The sequence below is a fragment of the Sceloporus occidentalis genome, unplaced genomic scaffold (assembly GCF_023333645.1).
Source record: "Sceloporus occidentalis isolate IW3139 unplaced genomic scaffold, rSceOcc1.0.p SCAF_52, whole genome shotgun sequence".
Classification (NCBI taxonomy): domain Eukaryota; kingdom Metazoa; phylum Chordata; class Lepidosauria; order Squamata; family Phrynosomatidae; genus Sceloporus; species Sceloporus occidentalis.
The window spans coordinates 2,788,696-2,813,092 of record NW_028317032.1 but is presented as its reverse complement, the minus strand read 5'-3'; the positions used below and the strand labels follow the sequence as shown (position 1 = coordinate 2,813,092).

General features: G+C 40.7%; 1 protein-coding gene across 1 annotated transcript; it reads right to left on the bottom strand.

The window, feature by feature from the left end:
• Positions 1–395: 395 nt before the first annotated feature.
• Positions 396–24,397, bottom strand: LOC149288339 (structural maintenance of chromosomes protein 6-like). Its single transcript, XM_089491910.1, has 26 exons — positions 24,269–24,397; positions 24,055–24,172; positions 23,579–23,684; positions 22,891–23,027; positions 22,188–22,249; positions 21,701–21,781; positions 21,441–21,542; positions 20,488–20,607; positions 20,166–20,264; positions 19,900–20,046; positions 18,374–18,462; positions 17,439–17,603; positions 14,129–14,307; positions 13,230–13,431; positions 12,978–13,092; positions 12,259–12,419; positions 11,682–11,817; positions 10,381–10,461; positions 8,267–8,437; positions 7,821–7,958; positions 7,256–7,401; positions 6,647–6,772; positions 5,183–5,288; positions 3,404–3,556; positions 2,457–2,554; positions 396–507 (listed from the first exon to the last, which is right to left on the bottom strand). Exons 1-26 carry the CDS (start codon positions 24,395–24,397, stop codon positions 396–398), a joined length of 3,279 nt encoding a protein of 1,092 aa, XP_089348036.1.

Genomic DNA, 24,397 nt, shown 5'->3' with positions numbered 1-24,397 from the left:
AAAAATTACACAGACAAAAAGTTTGTTTTTATATAAATGTTAGCAACTGTTAAAGCTTTAAAGCATTCAACAACTGTAAACGGTATCCGGATGGTGAAGGTACAAATGTTAAGGACAGAACGGTATAGAAAACCCACAAAAGTAGAGGTTAAAAATTCAGCATTACTGAAAATATAATTTAAACTTTCATCTAGAAATAGATTTACACAAAAGACACAAAAAAAACCAAAACATTTCTACACTGTACAAGCGAACAATAGGTTTGGGAATATACAGAAATGTTTGCTTCGCCTGCTATAGCATAATTATAATGCAATCATCAGAAGCAGAGTTTTAAGCTTTCCCTATTTAATAATAAACATGGCTTCCGTCCTAATAGGAGCCGCTGGGTCAGCTCAGTCCTCATCTTCCTCCTCCTGATTTATCGGAAGAAAAGGCAGGGTTGTCTGTCCCCGTTCTGGGTCTTGCATTCTGAGAATTCGGATCAGACTGCTGGACGGAAGGGAGCTGCAGAGATAGAAGTGGCGTTACCGTCTCTATAAGGGTCCGACATTTAAACAGTATTTAAAACAAAAAAGATTCCCATTTTATTGCAATTTCATGTATTCTCAGTTGTTCATCATTAGAATTGTGATCTAAAAGTGTATGGTTCAGTATAATCTTTGACCAAAAAAACTACAAAAATGTTCCTAACTGAAACAATGGAGTGGCCCATTATATCCACAAACGATGAGGTCATTTTAATCACAAACATGAGTAATTAACTTCCCTAGAGAGGTAGGGTCCAAAGTACTTACTGGTGTATAATTAAACTTTAAATCTTTTACATATTTCACCAAGTACCTAAATCTGAGGCTGTAAAATATGCAATAGCCGTAACATTATGGTGTATATATATCACTGTATGGTTGGAAGAGATGGAGTCCACAGGAGACCTCTATTAGAATGGTATACATCTATGAAAGAGAAGACACAAAGGACACCCGTAATGCTATACTATAACTGGTAGATTTGCCCTTAAAAAGATAACAGCCAATAAAAATGTCCTGCAAAAAAATGGAAACCGCTACAGGTTCTCGCATAAACGCCCCAATATGCTAACATTTATGTCCACAGTCTGGAAGAGGAAGTTCTCAATACACAGAACATGCTTCATAAACAACATTTTCCTCATCAGGAGGACAGAGATCTCAAGAAGATATCCACAAGCGGCATCTATGATGATTACAAAATTGCTGCAACAATATATGGGAAACTACTACAGCATAGAAGAAATCGGTTATATACACTCAGGCCAACTGATAGCATCAAGAGATCCGAGACAAACACCTATCATCCAGGAAGGCAATTTGAGAGCGCGTTTGAATGGGTCTCGGTGATCTACAGAAGTGATCTTTTCCACCTCGGTTCCTCACTAGAGTCACTCAAGGATATACTTAAAGACTTGCAACCAAACTTTTAGAGGTATTTTTTTTTTTTTAGAACCACTGGTTGCATCAAACGGCCGGTAAATCTCCGTAATCTTCTGCTACTGAACCATCTCTCCACAGGGGCCTCGAGCTGCAAACACAGTGACCCCAATGCGACTATACGTTTTTATACACCCGAGAAGGGTATCGCCTGCGACTCCAGGTTGAGAGAACAATGTAGTACAATGGGGGGGGGGGGGGATGGTAACTAAAAGGTATTTTAGTGTTGAGATTTCATTAAGTTGGTCTGGAGACCGGACATATTTAATGACCTGTACTTGTTTTTAGATGTATTAAATAGACATCAGTAATTTTGGATTAAACCTTTACGTGGCACCAACATTCAACTCACAGTATGAACGCAAATATTTTAGCCGATATAAAAGACACTCTTGTAACTGGAGAGTAGTTTGGGAATTCCTAACTAAGAATAAGTAGAGCAAACTGGAAGATTAAAGCATCCTTCACGCCGATACTTCCACCATTACCGCCCTGCAGGCTCGTGAAAACGAACGCGGCTTCTTTTCCAGGTTCATTCCTTATTAAAACGAACCCCCAAAGCGCAAGAATCTATGAAATCCTGGCATCCGGTGATGTGTTCTGCATTTTGGACACGTTGATAACAACCGCATTTGCTGGTTTAAATCACAGATTAACAGAGGATTACATATAGATTTTTCTTTTAACATTTTTTTTTCTTCAATGTATTTCCTATGGTACAAAAACAGTCAAACTAGCAAGCCAAAAAAGGCTTCCAACTGGTTAACATACACAGTAATAAAGGGGGGATAGAGAAAAGTAAGGTTCATAAAATACAATATAGGGTGTTGGATAATATATATTATTTCTTGGCGTTCGTACACTTCACGTCAACAAAAGCTGTAACTTGTTAGCAAGCTTTGCTGGGCGGCCCAGCACTTCAGTCCTTTACCCTATTCGGCTGGATTTTGAATAGACTTAAAAACTAATTCAGAAGAGACAAATTACCTCATATTTTGCGGGGTTAACAAAATAAACTGCCGGAATCTCTGGGAATCTGCCATAGTCAGCATCATGTCCATTGATATTCTTCTGTTCACCATGTCCTGCAACAGATCAGAAGATTACATGTCGTCGGTTTGTCTTAGTCTGACAGTTCTAGTCTTGTCATAGCCCTTGAATATATGTATTATATGAAGCGCTGCGTAAACTGTTGGCGCTATATAAATAAAAGATATTATTATCATTATTAACGGTGTGTGTGTGCGTGCGTCTCAAGCATTAACGCATAAATGTTATAGCAGAAGCACAGACATCATAAAATCTGATTACCTTTTATATTTTTTTCCACTTACTATAAGGGGGCGCAAGCACTATTTTGGTTTTGTTTAGACAAATGTGAAGTTTGTCTTTGGTATTTTTCACTGCACCTTATATATATATATATATATATATATATATATATATATATATATATATATATATATATATATATATATATATATTAGTGTTCAGATTGATCACCTACTTTTGTATTTTTGTAAATAAATTGTTTAAGTATTTCTGTGATGTGTCTGTATTACCAAAAACATAATACACATTCATCAAAAACTGGCCTATTCACTAATGTAGTATTAATCTGTTTTTAATATCAGATGACATCATCCAGATGTGGATATTTTAACACTATTATGCGCAAGTAATCAAAAGAACAAATAAATTGAGCAAAAATAATTTTTTTAGCATGAAATTAGAACTTTTTTTTTTTTTTAAAAAAAGGTCCTTTTGCTCCATGCAGAAAGCATTTACCATCAAATGTTATCATCCCAAGTCAAACAAGGCAATAACAAAGGCTATTTGTGTCAATAAGACATATACTTGTGCGTCTCACACCTTCTGATTAACAAATGAGCGATATTTCCATGTTAATCTCAGACAAGAAACACAAACATTACCATGTAGACATCAAATTCATCCAAGCATCTGAAGGGAGACTCGGCAATGGACCACAGGGAGAGGACGAAGCACACGGTGGAAAATGAACGTTCGCCCCCAGACAGCGATCTCATATCAGACAACGCCGCCTTGTTTCCCTCTCCGGGCTGAACCTACAATTGAGTAAAGATGCGAGACTTCATCACAAAGCCTTACAGCAATGAGAGAAAAACTAAACACGTTTCGCTAGCTCGCCAATTTCATACGATTAGCAGCTTCAGAGGTTTAACCACTTTACCTACTAATTTAGCCATTAATCGGGTGTCAGGGCTGGCTATTGATCTTTCAATTATATTAACTGCACTCTCATCAGCTCAGTACAAAGGGATATTATTACCGGTAAACTCTTTACTCGTAGGTCCGTAGTCAACGTAGTACGAGGTTATACCGCGAGTCAACCCTGAAGGAAGCTTTCACCCAGTGATGATGATTTTGGCCTCCCTGATGTCGACTTCCCACTTAATCTTCAGAGGCCCATCATCGGGGCAAGACCACCCTCTCATTATACTTGTTTATTAAGATAATGGACTTTGGCTTGGCCATGTGGGAATTCAGCTGTCAGCATGTTGTCGTAGTATGGGGGGGGGGTTGTAAGGGATACCCCGGGGGGGGGGGGGGGAACGTTATCCTAGGGATTTCTAGGTTTTGCCTGCAGAGGTGACCCAGGATAAAACCTCATCCATCCTGCACAGAGAAGGGACATTGGAGAATCTGCAACCTCAGTGACACTAATTAATGTCTGTACGCTGAACCAATCATTCATCTACTGATTTACTTGGAGAGAGAGGAAAAACAAAAAGGAAAAGCAATTGAGCCTGGAACTAATCAACAAATGTTTTGATAGCCTTCAAATCCCAGTGATCATAACACAGATTAGCTGTTTTGCTGCCAAGCCGTTTTAATCAGAAGTGTTCTTGTTGTTTCGCAGAAAAGGAAAACAAGCCGTAGTGCGGTCTCCGGGATCTCGAGCACCGAGGACACCGTGTGGTGGAAGAGTCAGCAAGACTTGTGTTCTGACTAGCAGGAGAACATTGTTATAATATTTAAATACTCATTGGGGAAGAAGATTTATAACATGAAAGATAACCCTAAAGCGTGAAAGGCATCTCAAACAAACGGCTGCTTAGAGAATGAGCCACGTTTCGGCTGGCTCTGGACCCTCTTTACTAGTGGTGGAGTTAAAGGGAGATTCCTGTTTTCTTTGTAAGCACACCGAGTCCTTATCATACCGGGGAGCATCCCAGGGACAGCCACCCAGAGCCCTCCCCTCTTCTGAGAGAGTGCTTCCAGCTGAGGTGGGGCTAGACACACAAAGGGGGTGATTAACTGTGTGATGGGTGGGGCAAGGTGGTACGACAGGGGGGAGGGGATAGGGGGGGGAGTGGCTATACACGCTCTCCTGCCCCAGAGACACGGGGAAGCAGTGCTTCACCCATAGAGTCCAGGTAAACCCCAATTACTCATGTGGTAAGCTACTGAATGCCTTAGTCTTAATCACAGAAAGGACACTCTGGCTAATGAAGACCTATAGGAAAGGGATAATAAACAAGAATACGTCATTGCCTCTCCCATAAACAGCTCAGAACGATGATTAAGTAAGGAATGCCACTCAAATATCGTATGGCTACATGCGTGCCCTCTAGATAAAAAGAAATTAATTACGCCATAAAAAAACAACATTTCTAAAATGCTACGTCTCCGACAAAAGTATTAATTTTGACACTTCTTGTCTTACTTACGGTTATCGAGAGAGTTTCATTCTTATGATCAAAACATATTTTTCCAGAGTACGCTCTCTGGGATAGCAAGGAATCAAAGTAAAATTTGCATCGTAAAGTAAGGCACCTAGGGAACAACGGGAGAGAAACGTTCAAGCACATAATACTAAACACACCAGGGTATCTGGTCAGTGAACCTCTGCGACTACGTTTGCAAACAATATACTTCCAGGCAAAGCGGAAGGCTACCCTTGTGTTTGGGGCGCTGGATTATCGGATTTCACCGTTAATACGAGACAATATTAATGAAATCAGGTTATTAAGAAATGCCCTACCTACCAACTGTAGAGGTTACGTTACACATATACTTTACATGGATTTTCCCGGTCCTCTCTAAACCTGGTTAGAGTTCCAAAATGTTTCTACCTCTTGAGAAAGCAGCACGTTTAGGTTCTGTAGATTGACATTTTACGCTAAATTGAATTACTGGTTATTTTTCAGAAATCGAGAGATTCTTGGAACGCATCTCATCAGGATAAAGCCACTGCTATCAGTACCACATAATGCCTCATCGACATTACAATAAGCCGGATTGATTTATTGAGAAGATCTGAAGGAATAAATCATTTAACGAAGAATAAAAAAGCAAAATGCACAACACTTCAGACAGACAACTAAATGAATTAGACTGCATACAGCTGCTGCTGATATTAAAGAGGTACAACCTCTAGAGCTTTTTTTTTTTTTGAAGATTTTAAAACTAAAGAACCATTTCATTCGACCAAATCATTTCTAATGGACTTACTGAACGCGTACAATTATAAATAAATAAATATATATACACTCAGCACCATTGCATAGTGTCAAATGTAGGTTTTGGGGAAGGTGACAGGTGTGCTTTAAGAGTCCCTTTGAATTGATGCGAAATCAAGCTTACCCTGCTGAAGTCCTGGGCAGTCAGGGCAGCACCAAGATGGGTGGCAGCAGGGAGCGGAGGAAACAGAAGGGCGCCCCTCTCTCTCCTCCCACACACCCCAAAGGCCAGCAGCCCTGTCAATCAGCAACCTGGCCCTGTGCCACAACTAAAGGCTTTGTGTGTCCGTTGTGGCACTAGTGCCACAGGTTCACCATCGCTGCCAGAGATGTTCTAAGTGCAAGGGGGGCATTGTATGTGAGATTTTACAGTAACACTGACAATGTATATCTGCTGCCCATTTAAGCTTTGTAGTCCAGGCAAAAACAATCTCCGTTATGAGCTCAATATTAATAGAATGTTAGAATAGGCGTTTTTTTATACTTTTTTTTATAATTCAGAAAGCTTTGTTTTACATTTTGGAATCAAATGCAACTTTTTCCCTTACTAAAAAACAATTGACATATTTGGACACCGTGTGTTTTAATTTAAGAATGCAACCTGTGACGGCATCTCAGAAGGATCTGAAGTGCAGGTGTGTGACAAAAGGAACGCAGAAAGTGCAGCCTTACCTTCGAAACAGCTGATAAGTCTTATATCTTTGGGCCATGATGTCATCTAACAACTTAACAAATTTTTTGAGATTCCTCACTTTACTTTCCACATCTTGGTAATTTTCTTTGGCAGCATGGTATTGCCTTTTAACGGGAAAAGGAAAAAAGATCTGACGTCAGCTTCTAGAGGAAAGCTATGTGTGCTTTTTTTTTTGTACATTTAAAATAAACTTTCAAAATGCTCTTCTTACAGACTTCCTATGAGTTACGTGTATAAAACATCAATTAAAGGTTGAAAATGAAAAATAAATAAATAAAGCTAAAGGACAGTACAATTTTTATTTTTTTTTATTTGAGCAGCAAATGCCTGAGTTTTTACATAATGTGCCTCAATCGCCGTTAAGCAATTGATCTATACCGGATCATAATTTAAAGTGGATGAGCCCACCGTTATGCAGTACAGGCATACCTGGAAGTACCAAAAAGCAAGGAGCCAGATGGTACTTTCCATTTCTTTGCCAATAAGTAACAAAGGAGCTGGGGGGGGGGAACTTTCCCTACTCAGGTTTTTGGCACAATGCCTGCTCGCCTAGTATATTTGTTGATGGAGAAGGAAAATGCACTTACCTTATTATTTCATCCCTATCTCCCTGCAGCTGACATTGAGAATTGATTTTATCTCTCAGCCGAATGATTTCTGCATCAAGGGTCCTAGCGCTTCTAGTGACTTCTAACCTCTCTGGAAAGATTTGTTGGGCCTGAGAAATTTTCTCCTAAAAAGAAAATTGAGAAAAGGAATATCCAATGAGGTTAACACACATACACATACGCACGCACATACGCACGCACGCACCTACCTAAGCGTATTAAGGGTTTTTACTCTGGAGTGATTGTTAGCTGGAGCCAAGCAAAATAAAGATTGGGCTCTTGCTGAGGGTAAAAAACATGGGCAAGAAAATAAAAAAATTGGCCAAATAGCTGCCATCATATAACGGTTACGATTCTATGCATTAAATCCAGAAAGTGTTTGCAAAAGACAAGAAAGCTCATCTTATCGTGGTCAAATAGTGATCTAGAGCAGAAGATTAGGTAGTGACTGGTTTGTTATATATATTATATATAATATAAACACTGCAGATTATTCCTTGTAAAAGGAAAGAAGAAAAAAACCCAGCAAAACCCTCCATGATACCTCAAGATCCTTTTCTTGGGAAAGTAATTCCCCCTTGCGTTTTTTGATTCCCTCCAAGTGCTCTCTAAGTTTCTCTTCATAGTGCTTTTTATGGCGTTTACAGTTTTCCACTTCCTTATCCGCCTGGTGAAGATCTTCCTGTAAGATGATATGAAACAGGTTAACGCCATTCTCTCCTGCGTGGAAACCCTCTATTTTTAGCGTAAGACAACATGGCTAATCACGAGGAGATTGGCGGTGTATTACCCCAGGCAGGGTATAATGCTTTACCCATCGTGTATCATCGTACCCGTCGTGTGAGAGTGTCTATGCGATTGCCATGCCAAGTTTGGGAGCGGGCAGACTGAACCACCGCTGCCCACAGCCGGGTATAGATGAACAATCTCCAGGCCAGACATGCAGGGTTCCCGGGTAGGCTGTTCCGTAAACCCCGACCACCAACCTACCTTTATAGGGTCTGCGATTTCAGACACAGAATTGATTTTGGTTTTGATCTCATCATACTGACGCTCGGCTGCTTGGAGCGAAGATTTCAGCTCCTTAAGTTTATCCAACGCCTGCTCCATTTCGTTTTTAACATATTCTATTTTATTCTGGTTTTCTTGGGCTTCGCCTTCCTGGAAAAATCCATTAAAATAATATCTTTTAGGAATTTTTACTAAAAAAAACCCAAAAAACAAAAACTCTACTTTCTGCCAACAAATGGAAATAAAAGCTTAACGAGGAAGCCCAGAATACTAGTCGCTCATCAGGAGAGGATATTTTAATGTTACCCTAAACCGTCCTGCTAATAAATTCTTGAAAGCCATGATTAAAAATTGAAACTGACGGCAATGTAATTTAATGCGGTTTTGAATGAATGCCGGGTACAGACGGCAGCCTTGGCTTCACTGGTGTTTTTTATTTGTGGGTTAAAGCCGCCTTTGGAGGCCGGTGCTTGCAGCAAATAGAATAATAACACTTCTACAGAAGAGTGAAAAGATATGTGAAGAACAGCTTAGAGGCACGCCGAGTCTCAGCTGCTCGGTGCAGTAATAGCTTGTAAGAACACTAACTGAAGCAGAAAGACTCTCCAGGACATTAATGGAAGTTTGCAGACAGCGACTCCTGGGAGAAAGCAGATTTTTAACGTTCAGACGCTCAGCAGTTGGCAAAGGAAAACAATTAGATAATCCAATTATACGCCACAACTCCCCAATTTAAATCTCTAAATTGGGGTGCAACCTGCAATCGGGGTTTAGATATTTAGGATGGTAAGCAGTACGGATTTACCTCTCCCGTGCCGTCACTGCTTCCGCGTCTCCGTCTATTTTCCGGCAGCTGCGCTGCTTCTTGTTTTTTTACTTTCTTCTTCCGCTTCTCTCTGGTATCAGCTCCTTTAACCAGGCGTCCCGGAGTGCTTCCTCAAAAGGGCCGAGTCTCTGCTTCTCCGGGTTGGAAGAAAACGCGGGAGAGACTACACCTGCGCCGCAGTACCAACCTTCAGACAAAAAAAGAGGAGCGGAGACTCTGCCCTTTTGTGGAATGCTCTGGGGGTCCTGATCAATGGAGTCGATACCGAGGAGAAGTGGAAGAAGAAAGAAGAACTGGAGGCAACGAAAGAAGGGAGAATTCAGAGCATACCATTAAAAAAAAACCACCTAAGGCATGAATTTAAGGATTCCATCACACTACACGGCCATATATTACTTACCCCATTGATGTCAAAGTACCCCAACGTTTGGCAAGTACTATCTAGTTTTTCAGGGCTATATTGCTTCGCGAGGAGCTCAATCAGTGGGACTGCACCGCATTGTTACCCAAAGGGACGCTCAAGCAATTTACGCACTGAAATATAGCCATGAAAAGTTAGATAGGACTCAAAAAAACTGGAGCACTTTGACACAATGGTGGGGTAAGCAGCATACGGCCATATAGTGTGACGGAATCCCCAGTGTTTTTTGTTCTAAGTTAATCCTGAATGCGTATGGCTTTTTATGCTTTCGAGGTTGTGCGGAGACAGTGTATGTATGTGTATATATATATATTATATTATATACACACACACTGGAGACAGGGACACTAAAAGAGTCTCATTGAGAGACCATGAGTAAGAGTGAGCGAGAAAATACTGTTACCTTTCTACTAATTTGCATTTTTTTCTTACCATAGATTTTGTTTAAAATGGCACCAAACTATAAGGGTGCAGCCTATAACCAGGACAATATAGTAATACGTTTTTACATTATAAGCATTTTTGTTTCAGCATCAGAAAAAAACCAGAATAAATTTCTCGGGGTGATTGTCAGAGTCATAAGCATCATAACGGTTAACAATAAAATCAAATTGCTTATTTTAAGTAGCGTCTTCTACCTCTCCCTCAACGTATGCAGAATATTATTCCCAAGTCCTGCATGAAGGATGGTGCCTAGCCAAAATGTATCTTTCCAAAGCATGACGTCTAGGTCATTTATATACTGATAAACTTATAGCTTAAGCCTTACAGTCAGAGAGAGAATGAGGAACGTAGGTATGAAAATAACAGGGGAAAAAAAAATAAAAAAAAAAATACGTTTATTACCAAGGTTGCAATGTCTATGGACGGCTGCTCTTCCACATTCTCCAACTCCGTAATACGTGTGGAAAGTGCCCGCGCTTCCATCTGAAAATCATTCACGATATGAAACGTAAGAGAGGGTTATCCACAAGCCCAAAACACCACCAAAGAAACGTAAATGTCTATTAAAGTACCAAATTAATATGTAAAAGGGGTGTAGCTGTCCCGTAATCTATTTCTCACAATCCCATAAGTAGTGTCTATAGCATTGGGATGCGGTGAGCAGGGCACCGAAGGGGCAGGCGGATGATCGATGGGATAGAAGCAGCGTTCAACGACAGCAGTCAGAACATTTGGCAATGGGGAACACAGAGGACATACAGGACGGCCCGACATGCGGTGCCTAATATTATGTGCACTCCTTTTTAGAGCAAAACGCCTTTAACAAGGAAATTAAACAGTCTGCAACACAACTTCAGCCATCATATATACTTTAAAGTATATGATGTGCAAGTGTCTCCATTAAAATAACACTTTCCCCTTTTTAAATAAATGGGGGGGGGCAGAACATTTGCTGTCGATCCACCAAAGCACCACTGCAGCATATACGATCAAAACAATTGTTTTGCATACATTGTACTTTTTTTCCTGGTTTCATCTCCAATTTGTGTAAAAAGGACAAGTATGAAAGCCTGATTTATAGAGCAAAATCCCTGAGAATAAATCCATGCTGTTAACAAAACCCAGATAGTTGTAAAGTAAAAAAAGTTAAGTTTGAAGAAATACCCTAGATCTATGGCTGGACTAGCTTCAGAGAGAATGCCTTTGAGCCAGAACTGGCCAAAAAGGGGCTGTGGGACATTTCCAATGACAAGGACAATTAGTACAATATCACAAATATCAAGTTAAAGGAAGACAATTAATACAACGAGAAACAAAGAGGCTCAGAGAACTTGTTATTTATGCATGCAGTTTTCATTTGTACCAATTCCTTGACCTCGGGTTGTGGAAAGCCACGGAGAATTTTTAGTGGCAACCAAATGATCTAAAGGGCTTTGGAATCTATAACATCTACAAACGATCTTATCTCACTCTCTCCATTCAATCGAAACTTGTCCAATTGAGAATCACACCATAGGCGTAAGCTGGACATGCGACACAAACCAAAGCAACTAGGAGTAACTAAAAGAACGAAAAAGAACGAAGCTATTCCCTCCAAATAACAAATGCACTATGGGTACTTTATTGGTATGGATGAATTCCACGCTCATAAAACGAACAAAATACTATTGAGTGGCAAATTACCTTCAAAATGCACAACTCACCTGTATTTGTTTCTTTGAAGCGTAGTATTGGCGCATGTGATCCTCATTTTGCCTGATGTCACTTTCAAGCGCACGCATACGCTGCTGCAACGCACACAACTCTGATGTTACTTTTCTTACTTCTTTCTCTAGGAAACTATAAAAAAATAAAAATAAAAAAAGGCAAATAGGATGTTCAACTAGAAGTAGCAACCATTTTTACAAATCTGCCTGAACAGTACTACAGAAGCGTGCAAACGTATCTGATTTATTACTAGAAACACATAAATTGATGACAGCTAAGATCCATTTGGCCCGTCTACTCTCCAAGTGTTTCCTGCTGTAGAGACTCAAACCTATCAGTCCTTCATCTTGTCTTAGATTCAGGGCCTATCCCATTTATAAACAGGGAAAAGAAAAATGTCAGTGCGCTAAGCTATCCCCAGCCTCAAATAATACAAATGTGTTTTGAGCCTGGGACTAGCTTAGCGCACCGACATTTTTCTTTTCCCTGTTTGCACATATTTGAGGTTGTTGGCTCCTCATTTGTCTGGTTGCAGCTTGCTGTCCAGGGCTTAATTGGGAGGGAAAAACCAACCTTATTTCTACTTCCACGTCCCTGCTCAAGAACCTCGCTCTGCTGTTATCGGACGAGTAGTAGCGGTTTGTGAACACTTGGTCTCCTTCCGCTGTAAAGGCCTCGCGGCAGTTCCTAGGAGGCGCTCCTTTCTGCATTACTTCTCGCGCTTTACTGTTATTCTGAAAGAAACCGACGCAAACCGGCGTTACGGATAAGCAGGCTGATCGCAGAAAGTCAATGCTGGAAAACGACTCGGGCTTTTGTTTGAAGGCAACATCCCAGACGAAGAGTAATAGATGCTTTCATTCTATTTATGATAAACAGAACGTTAAGGATGGATAGACTGTCTTAAGAGGACAAAAACTGAGAAACAATCCCTGGCATCTTCATGTAAAAAGACACAGAAACAATGTATGGCAAAGTTGTTTGTTTTTTTCATTACTTTGGGGTTCCTTTACTTTTGGGGTTCCAGAAGATCCCCATCTAGGAAGAATAGTTATCAGTAACGAACCCTCTTAAAATGTCCTTGAAGATGCAGCTAAGCCTGAGAAGCTTATACCAGAGTTTGGTCCCTCAAATAAATACACGAAGTGTTAAAAATGCTATAGCTACAGAAAATGTACCTTGATCACTGGAAATATCCGGATGGAGACACCCAACGATATTAGGGGGAACACGAATGAAAAGAGTTTAAGGTTTAGACGGATAGGCGGATATGAGCACACGGATACTCATACCTTAATTAACAGCACCGTTTCAATGCCTCTCATATCAATCAAGCAGTTGGCGACCACTGGATTATCAATTTCCAACGCGGTCAGTAGTGTTGGGTATTCCGGATGCATCACAGCTCTGGAAATATAAAAAGGTTAAGCTTTAGAATAAAAACTGTAAGAGGAATTATGCAGAACGGAAACATTTCTATCCCTCTGTCACGCGGTAAGCGAGAGACTAAATACGGACGATACAGTTAACGTAATAAAGCTCACCGTTGTCCAACGTTGTATAGTTGGTTCCGAAACTCATTGACGATTATTTGCGGCCTCTGTCCAGGAGGAAAGTGTTTGGACATGAGGGACTGCAGCATTCTTTCGTCTTGGTGGTTATCGCAGCAGAACGCCAGGAGCAGCGCCTTCAGACAGCTTTCAACAGCGAGCGCAAGTTCTGGATCTTTGAGGCGAATGCAGGCTCCTGTTATTCAGGGGGGAAAAAAATATAAATAAATAATAAAAAAATCCAATATAAAATGCAGAATTATTTCAAGAGATAATTAGTATTTTTCTTGCACAATAAACAAGATCAGTCAAGGCTTAAGGATCTCAGTATGTACAGCTTGGATGAAAGAAGAGAGGAGAGAAGATACTTAAAAGGTACAGGGGTCGTAATCTAGAGAGTAAGAGGCAATGTAAGGAAGTTCTACTTTACTGAAAGGGTGGTAGATAAGAGGAACAGTCTCCCAGCAGAAGGGGGTAGAGGCTAATATAGCGAGGGAATTTAAACATGCACGAGACAGGCATTAGCTGAATTTAAGATAAGGCCAAAGACTGATTACGGTCAGAGTATTTATATCAGGTAAATGCGCAGAATGGTTCTTACTTGCCATTTCTACAATGACTGTCAAAGAAATGACAAAAATAGATTGTAAGCTCACGAGTGAGGCCCTCATAAGTCAATCATTCTGGGCAGGAACTGTATATTAAACTACCATACAGCTAGACGGCAGCTCATGGGCAGGGTTCTCGGCTCCTGCTCTGTCCGTATGTGTTAATCTATCACTGTTATGTACGTGTTACCAGCTCCATTTTAATCGGAAGCCATGATTAACTTGTTAGAACTTAATAAATAAAAGGCAAATTTTAAACACGCACATTTATATAAATATACATACCCAGCGGTCCTACAGGTTTCCTCCTAAAGCGACCCTGTTTGCAAGCATCATCGATTGCTGCAAGAAAGGAAGGCATGTGTTGTCCAAATCTCTTCAACTGGTCAGTTTTGCTGTCTTGAAACTCCTTCAGCTGCCTTTTGGTCTTTTCCAACAGATGTTTCTGATCACGTTCTTCATTGCTGCAGAGATCAGGGAATTTTTAACTATACATTTGCCAGCAAAATTCAGCAAGTTGACCTATACGTTAGACAGAAGTTTGGGGGAAATCAGAATAATATGGACAAGTTTAAATTTGGAAGATTCCATGAGCAACTCTAGCTCATGATGTCTAGGGAAAAAAAATAAGATAGCTTGTTTTTATTGAATTTATTCTCCAAGTTGCCTTGGTGAAGCATCTAGTCCAATTTCAAGATGCCTGTGGTGTTTCACAGCTATGATCCCCAATTAAATATATAGCAAACAGGAATTATTATTATTTATTTATTATTAATAAATAATCATCAATTTTTATTTATATAGCGCCAACAATCTACGCAGCGCTTAATACAATGCATAAATTCAAGGGGTCTGACAAGACGAGAATTGACAGACTAAGACAAACCGATACATTAGGTGGAGAGAGCCCGGCTCGCAAGTTTACAATCCTGAGGAATTATTGACCAGTTCAACAAGGGTATCAGCCCCCTTATTAGATAAATCGTAACCTAACTCACAGCTGTTCATAGAGATAATTAAACTATACATACTATAAAACTATATTTATTACAACTACAGATTGCAGGGGGGGGGGGGTTTGGTCAAAGAGATATTTAGTTTAAAAGTTGACCTCATGGAAGTTAAGGTTTCAAAACAAATATTCCCAAAAATAAAAATGACTAGGCTGTGATTTGCCTTTTCAGCATCCCGCAGCTTCACTATGGGACAAACACCATTTACACGATGACATCTCGCACTACAAGCACCTGCACGACTGCGAGCTAAAGACACTTCCACGTCGTGAGTGAACATGCTGGAGAGTCATGGGTAGGAGAGCAATCACGTTTAGTCTCCAGCAGTGGCGTCGCTACAGGGGGGCAAGGGAAGGCAATTGCCCCCCCTAGGATACTCCTTGCCCCCCCTGTTGCCCCCCCGCCGAATTTGGAGCCATCCAGGACAGTCCCCTTGACTGCTAACAACGGCATGGTGCCGTCACTAGCAGTCCCAGTCAGGTGCTAACCACGGCACCATGCCGTCACTAGCACTATCTTACCTTGATGGAGGTCTGTGGACCCCCATCACCACCTACCCCGGCGATCTGCCCCTCACACTGAAGGGCATCACCGGGGCCGGCCGGTGACGGCACGCGCAATGACGCGATGACGTCACCGCGCAACTTTATTAATAACTGACAATTGTCAGTTAAAGCGGTATGGGGGCATGCTGCTTAGATGCCAGTATCTCAGGCATCTAAGCAGCTACAGACCTCCAACATATACCATTGGAAAGGTAATTATCTCACCTGTCCAACGGTATATAGCAAATGATTTAAACATAAAGTAGTTAAACCTTAAAAAAAATAAAAAAAAGTTTAAGTATTCTAGCTAAATGATCACTGTGGTAGCCAATGTTACCACAGCAATCATATAGCTATAAAAAGTCACATTCCCTTTTTAAAAAAGGGCCGATACTAATTTTTAATCCCATGATCCCTTTGATCATGGGGTTAAATTAAGCCAACGGTAGAGGGAGGCAATTTTTTAAATCCTTTGGAACTGCAAATATTATTAAAATCAGCCATTTAGCCCATGCGGTACGTGAGTAACCATCTCATCCCTGGAGCGCCTTGCATTTTTACTGCAAAACTTATTTTTGCTGTAAAAGTGATTTTTTTTTTTCTCCCTTTACCTTTCTTTGGGACTGTAAAGGGAAAGAATGGTGTGTGTGCTTCTGTGAGTGAATGTATGGAAAGTATGGTGTGTGCTTCTGCGAGTGAATGGAGATATAAAAGGCGTGTGAATGATCAGTAATTAGGGTTGAAGCCTTGACGTGGCATTACTGCTCATGTAGGAAGTTAAATTATGGCACAAATTATGGCACAATGTTTATTGTGTATTGTGTATGTGTTTCTAGTACAAACCTGGAGTGCGCTAGACACAAATGAACATGTCGCTATGGATAGAAAAAACATTTTCTAGCCAAAGTGACATATTCCATCATTATTTGTGCACTCAACTTTTGTCCTAGAAATACATGTTGCCCCTCATTTGAAGCTCCAAGGGGCGTAGTTTCTTAAAATGGATGAATTGTCTGAATGAGGTAGAGCATGAGTTAATATGTGGATGAATTGTCTGAATGAGGGAGAGTATTAGTTAATATGTGGATGAATTGTCTGAATGAGGGAGAGCATGAGTTAATATGTGGATGAATTGTCTGAATGAGGGAGAGCATGAGTTAATATGTGGATGATTTGTCTGAATGAGGGAGAGCATGAGTTAATGTGATTGTGTGTATCATAGATGTATAATTGTGGAAGGGCAGAGATGGCACTAGCAGGATGTTTGAGCCTTGGGGACCGAGATGGCACAGGCCGGGTGTATATGGGACAAAGATGGCAAATCTTATGTGTGTTATCTGGGTGCTGGCCAGGTTCTATGTGGGCAGTGTGGACGCCAGGGCTGGCTTTGGGGTGTGCAACCTATGATCTATGCCTGTAATTTAGGGGGTTTTAAATATACCTTTAATGCCGTGTTTTTATGTGAATTCCAATTGATCTGTACCTGCAAAGCTGGGTTTTTGTGTTATTCTGTAGATCCATATCTGCTATGCTATGTTTCCATACATTATTTATGTATACCTGCAAATACAGGATTTGTATGTCTTGTTCAGTTGATTAATACCTGCAGTGCTGTTTCAATGTATTCAGCAGCAGGATCTAATATTAGGCCCTGAAATCATTTAGTGCAAAAGTTAAGGTATTGTGTTTAAAGGATTTCAAGGATTAGTCTTACTAAATTGTGGCTTCAGGCTTCCCATGTTGAATGATCAAGTATTGTATTGCCCAATAACACAAGTATCATTCCATAGCACATTACTTTTGGCAATATATATATATATACATATAATGTGTGTGTGTTTTCAGTGGTATGATTTAATGGTGGAAATTATTAATGCCCCCCCAGTTTGACTGTGGTATCTTGTGTGCCCCCCCTATATATTGTTTCTAGAGTCGCCACTGGTCTCCAGGTAAGTTTTCAAAGATTAAAAGTTTAATTACATACACACTTAACCCAGTATGTATGTATATATAAGTTGTGGCATATTACATACATACCCAAGTCTAGTGCGTTCCTCTTTATATTTATAAACCGCTTGCTGAAATTGCTCAATCTGCTGGGTGGTTGTAACATCCTGGTCCCGGAGAGCTTTCAGCCTATCCTTCAGACAGGCGGCTTCTTTGAGGCGCTCCATCTTCTCCTCTTCAGACATACTGTCCGCACTGAAAAACAGCAGCTACCCAAAATTAACCCGACTGCATCCGCCTTTTATTTTGGTAACCTACATTGCCGTAAGAAGCTACAAACGCGCAAGCCCCCGGTAAGGTCCACGTCCTCAAATGGACTAAAACAAGACAGGCATTTCGTCCAACTAACGTTTATGACGAATAATAGAAACAGAGTTTGACCGCAGGCTGATCTAGTCTGGAGCTTTTACAGGCAAACATTATTCGGTCCTTGGTCTTTTCTTATATTCAGGATAGGCTTATGTCTACCCGTTTGATACACAAAAAGCCTGCAGTGGCCGACAGTAGTAAAGTTATGACCCACAGACCGTTACAAAAACGTTGTTCCTCACTGGGTTCACACACGGTAAGGAGAGAGTGGGCTAGGATATGTTAAATGCCTTTGCCTCTCGGTATTGTGTGTAATGTGCTCCCTATTGATTTATTGAAACAACCATGCAGATCTTCTCTCTATGCCTATATTAGAGGGCTTGTATAGGAGGTAGAAGGCTAGCATAGGGAAATTCATTCTCAGTCTACTAAAAAAAAAAGGTAGCCAATCGTCTAGAAATAAAGAAAATTAAAGCCAAACTGCTAAAAAGGGCAAAAAGACATTGCGCTAGAAAAAAATTCAATGTAACGTTGGGTTACTGTTGTCATGGGCCGAGAAGCACCTCTACATCTGCAGAGGTCGGCGAGATGGTTACTGCTATGCGGTTTTAGAAGAGCAGGTAAAAGAGTCGTCGGTGGATTCCCAAGGAACGCACCTTTTTTGTAGCTCTTCAATACGCTTGGAGAGCTGCTCAGAATCTCTTTGTAGGCGTTTTAATTCCATTCGATGTCTGTTATAAATAACCTAAATGAAACAAAATAAAAATATATGGAAACTGCAGCAGCAATACTTCTCGTATTCAAGCATTCATATTTGAAGTAGCATAATTATATAAACAAGTGGTAGGAGGCAGTATTTAGCATCGTAAAATTGTATGGTTTATTTGCAAAGCCAGTCATCCACATAATTTGGGATAACAGAGGCTCCATACCGCAGTATAAGTACACAGAGTGGAACACAACGTTTAAATATGTAAAAGCTGTTTGCAAACACTGTCAGAAATCAATGGTTTCTTTATTGGCCTGAATATAGGCCGCACTTTTCCCCCCCACTTTAAGTCTTTAAAGTGAGGGTGCGGCCTATATTCGGGGTCTAGCGCCCGATGGCTGGGACATGCAGTCCCGGGCGTCGGGCAGGCAGCGGGGTTAGGATGCAGATCCCCCACAGCGGTGCAGGGGACCCGTATCCTACTCCCCGATACGCTCAGACAGCCTCCCCTGCCAGCACTTCCCACGGGGGGAGTGCCGGCACGGGAGATTGTCCAAGCGCATCGCGCGGACGGTCACCGGCAGCGGCGATGAGCGTAAACAACCTCCGCTGCCGGCACGTCTGCTCGATGTGCTTTAACAATCTCCCTTACCGGGAATTCCCACGGGGGGAGTGCCGGCAAGGGAGATTTTAAAGCACATCTTGCAGATGTGCCGGCAGCGGAGGTTGTTTCTGCTCGCATCGCCGCTGCCGCTGAACGTCTGCGCGAACAATCTTCCTTGCCGGTACTTCCCACGGCGGAAGTGCCGGCACCGGACGTTGAATACGCGTTATGCGTAGATGCCCCCCGCCGGCCCCGCAAGACCCCGTGGAGTCTGCACCGGTAAGTCTGGTCGGGGGGGGACATCTTAGGGACAGAGTGGCAGCATATCTCGGGGGGGGGGGTAGAGTGGCAGCATATCTCGGAGGGGTACATGTTCGGGACAGAGTGGCAGCATATCTCGAGGGGGGCAGAAACTTTTTTCTTTAAAAAAAGCACCTAACTTTTAGGGTGCGGCCTATATCCGAGCCAATACGGTATACTTTCACATTAGGCATAACATGTGGCAGGAACATGTGTACTAGTCAAATCTATAGACATGTCCTCGCCATAAAAAGTAATCACTTCAACCTGACTGATTATAGAAATAAGGGTAAAAAAAACCCCCAACAAACTCAGAGGACATGGAGACCACCTCTATTGTCTACCCATATACATCTACTCTCTTTACCACATAGCACTCAAGTTTCATCATCTTGTTGCTACCATCTGTCATCGATGGGTGCTGTATATATATATATATATATATACACATAAGCTTTGTTCCATAAATAACCTATTTAAGAAGTCTTAGAGGTTGTGGTTCTGACTGATCTTTGGTCACAGACATTTAGGTAAAAGAAATATCTGACACACTGGACTAGAGAAATTACCTCTGCTTCATTGTGTGATCTTTTCTTTCTTTGGACATCATCTTTTAGGGCGATGCCCTGCGGCTTCAATGTCTGGGCTTCCTGGCTGATGTTCTCCAGTCGCTCCTGTATGGCTCTGAATGCTTTCTCTGCGGTATTCACTTTGCCCTAAAGGGAGAGTCATATGGTTGATGATGCTTTAAAGCGCTGCCACACAAAAGAGATTCAATAGACTTTTCTGCTACCGATGAAGGACAAGGCATAGACTCTTAGCTGCTGTTACATACCTGCCATTCGCCAATCTTCTGCTCGTACTTGACGTTGCGTCCTTCCTCTGCTATGATTTCCTCTCTTAACGGAGACATTTTTTTTTCAGTTTCAATCACCTAAAGTGAAGATTCAACAGAAAACAGAAGAAAAATAAATGTTAGCGTGTAACTGCATACATAACAGAAAGCGCATCTGTATCATCTGTCTACAGCAGTACCAGTCAACCAGTTTTGTTTACCGAATCAATGATGCTATTGCACGGCCATATAAAGAGAATAAACTTGGATATAAAAGATTATGTGGGAAATAATCTTGTAAATTCATTTTAAAACCACTCACCACCGCCCATGCCATTTTCTGCTTTAAATCTTCTAATTTCTCCTTCATTTCCGACAAGGACGCAATACTCTTAAAACGTTCTTCTTTCTCTCTGCACTCACGTCGGAGTTCTTCAAGCCTCTAGGAAGAAAAAGCTTACTGAATATAACGCGATATTTCTGTAACAAAATCACACATTTATAAACCAGTCAAAAAAAAAAAAAAAATCAATCAAGAACGCTATATATAATCAGACTAAGTAGGTAGAGTAACTTATCATATAGTAAAAAGCATCGCTACTAATAAAATGTTACGTCTACTAAAGAAAAAAAAAAAAGTGTCTAAGTTTTAGAAAACCAAGAGAAAAAATTGATAGGAGTATTGCATATTGTCATTCAGAATTCTGTCTATCGTGATCACTGTTCAGAAAAGTTGTAGGTGAAAAGAAAGAACAGTGCAGCCGCCTGTCTGCTATAAAGGTTTGCAGCAGACCAATAAATATTCAGGGCTTCAACATTTTCATACATATCTGTTCTAAATAGGTTCTAAAAAGCTGAAGTTAAAAGTTACTCAGGAGACATACGATAGAAACATTTAAATACATAAAAGGGATTTATGTATCCGGCACTAGGGTGGTCAATTGTGGTTCCTTTGACGAGGCTGCTGATTGAGTGCTGCTGATCAGTCGGGGACCAATTTACATTAATAGAGCATCGCGCGCATTCAGAACACGAGCCATTTAAAAGTTCTGCGTGACCCATGCTGTCAGGACAGGTTTTGGGGCCACTTTTTTTTCATGCCAGCATGAAGGTTTTAAAGGGTTAAGACACGTCACATAACTGATTATAAAAAGGTAAATCTATTTCTATCACTGGTTATTTCTGAAATAGCCTTAGGCAAGGTGTCCATACTGCCAGGTGAATGCAATAACCTTAAGTGGAATTTCCCATTATTAATAAAAGAACTTCTCTCACCTCGACACCGTAATTAACTTGATCGTGCGTTCTGTTCTTTGTCTCCATGATGTATGAATAATCTTCCTTCATCTGCTCCAACTGTGTCGCTTTCATGAAAAACTAATAAAGGGGGGGGGGGGAAAGCCACAGGTCCACATGGCAACATCTTTCAGTAAATTAACACATTAAAAGCTTGTCCACCAGGCACCTTCCACTAAAGACAAGATTTTTATATTTAATGAAATAAAAATATAACGAGGAAAATGTATTTGGCTTACCTTATATTTATCCGATTCATTCTTGGATTGTAAGAAATGTTTACTCATCTCTTGAGTCAGAACAGACACTGGGTTGTCTACCTACAAAACCATAATCAAATAAGTCACCCCTTCTATTAAACACTAGAAAGGAACCGACATACACAACTTAGCGACACAACACTTGCAACTTTTTGTTTCCTAACCCGCCTTTACACGGGCACCTCCATTTGAATACCCCTGCTATTTTATAGACAGCACTAGCTTGGTTCTACCTCTATACAGCTGTTGTATATGATGTCAGGTCTCACGACGTACCGAGCGGCCCTTATCTGTGTGTTTCCACCTAAAACTCCAGAGACGCTTTGGAAATGCTGCACGGTTGTGAACTCACAGCACGGATGATTGTAAGCGTGCCCATATGGGATTACATGTACTTGATTTTGGTTTAGATGCTATATGTACACATATGGAACTACAGTAACCATATATAATGGAAATCTCTTACCTGGATATTAAAATGATCAAGAATTGCTACAAGCTCCTCTTTTTTTGAAGAAACCAGTCCTCCTACACAAGAAAAACAAAAGAATTTAACAGACAAAGCAAAAGGCATTTTGGTATTAAGCTTTCTTCCCTTCATGCAGGCATCAGTCCGCATTGAACCATCTATCACATAAGTAGATATTGAGCAGTATACATGGGCTTGTTCTAAAATGAGCCGGAGGACTCCATTTGGAATTTGAGAGCCAAATAGTATTTTAGAAGGCAAGAAGAGTTACATGGACAGATATTTTTTAAGACAAAGGCTGAACTTGATGGACGCATGCCTTTTTTTCAGCCTATATAATTATGTAACTATATAAAAAAAAAATTAAAACAGCAACAATACAACTTTACACCAAAGGCTACCTGGAATCAGGTACAGATCTCCAGGTTCTTACCTGGTGGTTACAATGTGGCAGCTCTTTTGATCACATATACCTACTGATCGATGCAGTCAATGTATAATTAAATCAGAATTGTTTAAGAACACACTTTACTTAAATATATATTTGAACTAACAAAGTTTGCCATGGTTGGCCGATTAGGACAGAAGGCCAAGTGCTGACTTGTAAACAGAGACAAATCAAGCAGTCTCTGAGACTCGACATTAAAATAAAATTACGAAACGCCCGAAGGCATGCTTCTGATATAAAGTGGTTTTGCACCTGTAGCGCTCTTCAGCTTGTAGCTCCGATTGCCATCGGTTGTGAAATGCTGTTGTACTACGATGGAGTCGCCGTAAACCTCAGGTTTGAACGCATCTTGTCCTCTGTTTCTTAATGTAATGGATACATCTGCAGAGCTGGAGAAAAACGATATTGCAGAAGTGAATAAGCTGGAGTGTAATTCCCAACTAAAACCCGAATGAGCGTTGCAGGATACGGGACCTTTAAGGCAAAAATACATTCTGCTGTGGTGTCATTTGATCGACTTAACCCTGATGTGTAGCATGAGATTTCTGATCGTGTTATTTCTGTTTAACCCATTCATAACCCTTAGGGCACACGTTTCACATTGTAAAAAGTTAACCAAGAATACATAATAATTAAAACGTGGTGGCCCTTGAATGCATTCCAAAGTTACAGAATAAATGAAAAAATATAGGGACTGGAACCTAAAGGGACAGTTTAATGACTCAGGGAGCTATTGCAAAGAATAAAGCAAATAACTTTAATAAACACAGACATAAGTAGAATGGCTGTGAGCCACCCTACAAAAATAAACCGACTCTAACGTACGATATTCAGTGTGTTCACCCACAAAGTAAGAAGTGCTAAATATTTGTCAGTATGCGTCCAAGTGAAATGTTACAGGTGCCGAGTCATTAAAATAGACAAAATATGAAAAGCTTACGTCTGTCCATCCTTTACAAATCCCTTTATCGAGGATCCCCTGTTGGTTAGAGCAGCTTTTCCTCCGAGGCCTACGATGAGAGCTGTCAGAACGGCGCTCTTTCCACCTACAGAAGGAAAAGAAAGCGGCTTAGAATCATGTATGGGAAAAACATCGTACGCAACACCAGATCGCTTCAGGCACAATGCGAAAATACGAAAGCACTATTCATACACCTAAAAAAACCATGGAAACGTTAACCCTTTTGTTTGTGTACAGAAATGGACTATATATCCATGTTTTATTCCCCCAATTGTGATTTTTGGTTATTTTTTAAAGAAATGGATAGCTGCGTTTTTCTGCACGGGGAGGGGGCGGTGGAAAATTAATTATGTACATTTCTTAAACGATGCTTCGTCAGGCACGTCTTACAATACTTTCTGAAAACTAAAATATGTCAAATACCAACACGAGACAAAAAAAAATATTAGACTTACTTCCATTGTTACCAACCACGAAGTTGACATTTGGCCCAAAACGAAACGGTCCAAGGTTTGAATGACACATGAAGTTTTTCAGCGAGATACTTTCAACGATTCCAACTTCAGCAGTGGTCTGGATGACAGGAGACAGAAACATTTTGTATATATCATTTAAAATGAAAATCTAATAATAATAATAAATGTAAAAAAAAATCTCTCGTTAACTTACAGATTGCGAGTAGCTGTCGGAATCAGAAGAAACACAGGGAGTCGCCTCCTCCTCTTCCGAGGTGTCTCGTCTTGATCTTTTTCCATGGCCTGATGGAGTCACGGGACTGGCTTCTTTCCTTTTGCCCAT